At 59.9% G+C, this 694-nt stretch overlaps 1 protein-coding gene across 1 annotated transcript in view; it reads right to left on the bottom strand.

The window, feature by feature from the left end:
- The window catches only part of C3 (complement C3), a 34,524-nt gene that overhangs the window by 206 nt on the left and 33,624 nt on the right, over positions 1 to 694 (bottom strand). The window contains 4 exon segments of the mRNA XM_024745820.1: positions 1 to 2; positions 5 to 76; positions 165 to 248; positions 666 to 694. The exon segment at positions 1 to 2 is cut by the window's left edge and continues 206 nt beyond it; the exon segment at positions 666 to 694 is cut by the window's right edge and continues 8 nt beyond it. Coding sequence (XP_024601588.1) covers positions 1 to 2; positions 5 to 76; positions 165 to 248; positions 666 to 694 — 187 coding nt within the window.

Here is a 694-nt window from a genome sequence, read left to right as displayed (position 1 = left end):
TTCAGTTTGAGGGCTTCTCTGCACTTAATGTGACTGATGAACCTACGCTTCTGTTGAACTTGCACCTCATCGGAGCCTGAAGGGGAGGGAGAGGGAAGCTGAGCTGGGGGGAGGGACGGACATGGGGGAGGGGGAGGCAGAAAGACAGCAGACGCAGGGCTAACCTGATTTGATGATCTGCTCGATGGCCATGATGTAATCGTCAAAGTCATCCGACAGCTCCTTCCTGAGAAGTCTGGTCTTGTACACTGTGGGCGGGGGGAAAGAAGACAGCGTGGGTCCTGGGCAGGGTTGTCTGTGGGGCGCCGTCACCCAGCTCCTCCCAATCCGATACGGGCAGGACCACAGCCAGGCAGGCTCAAGCCCCCTGCCCGCCCCCCACCGCAGTTAACATACCCAGCCACACTCACAGCCATGCACACAATCACAGCCGTCCACAACAACAGTCACAGGCACAACGACAGCTGCTCCTGTCCACGGACAAACACCTCTCTCACGCACGCCCACATACCATCCCCCTCATGACCACGGTTCCCCGTGCAATCAGAGCCCCTCACAACACATCACACACACAACCACAGCCACACGTAGCAATGACCACACGCGCCGTCACACCTCCGCTCACACACAACCACGCATGCGCGCGCCGCCCCCGCCAGACTCACCATAGTCCACGCCCGGCTCGCAGGCCTTG

This window comes from Neophocaena asiaeorientalis, unplaced genomic scaffold (genome assembly GCF_003031525.2).
Source record: "Neophocaena asiaeorientalis asiaeorientalis breed wild unplaced genomic scaffold, Neophocaena_asiaeorientalis_V1.1 scaffold357, whole genome shotgun sequence".
In the NCBI taxonomy this organism is placed as follows: Eukaryota; Metazoa; Chordata; class Mammalia; order Artiodactyla; family Phocoenidae; genus Neophocaena; species Neophocaena asiaeorientalis.
The sequence above is the reverse complement of the archived record's forward strand: the minus strand, read 5'-3'. Positions and strand labels throughout refer to the sequence as shown.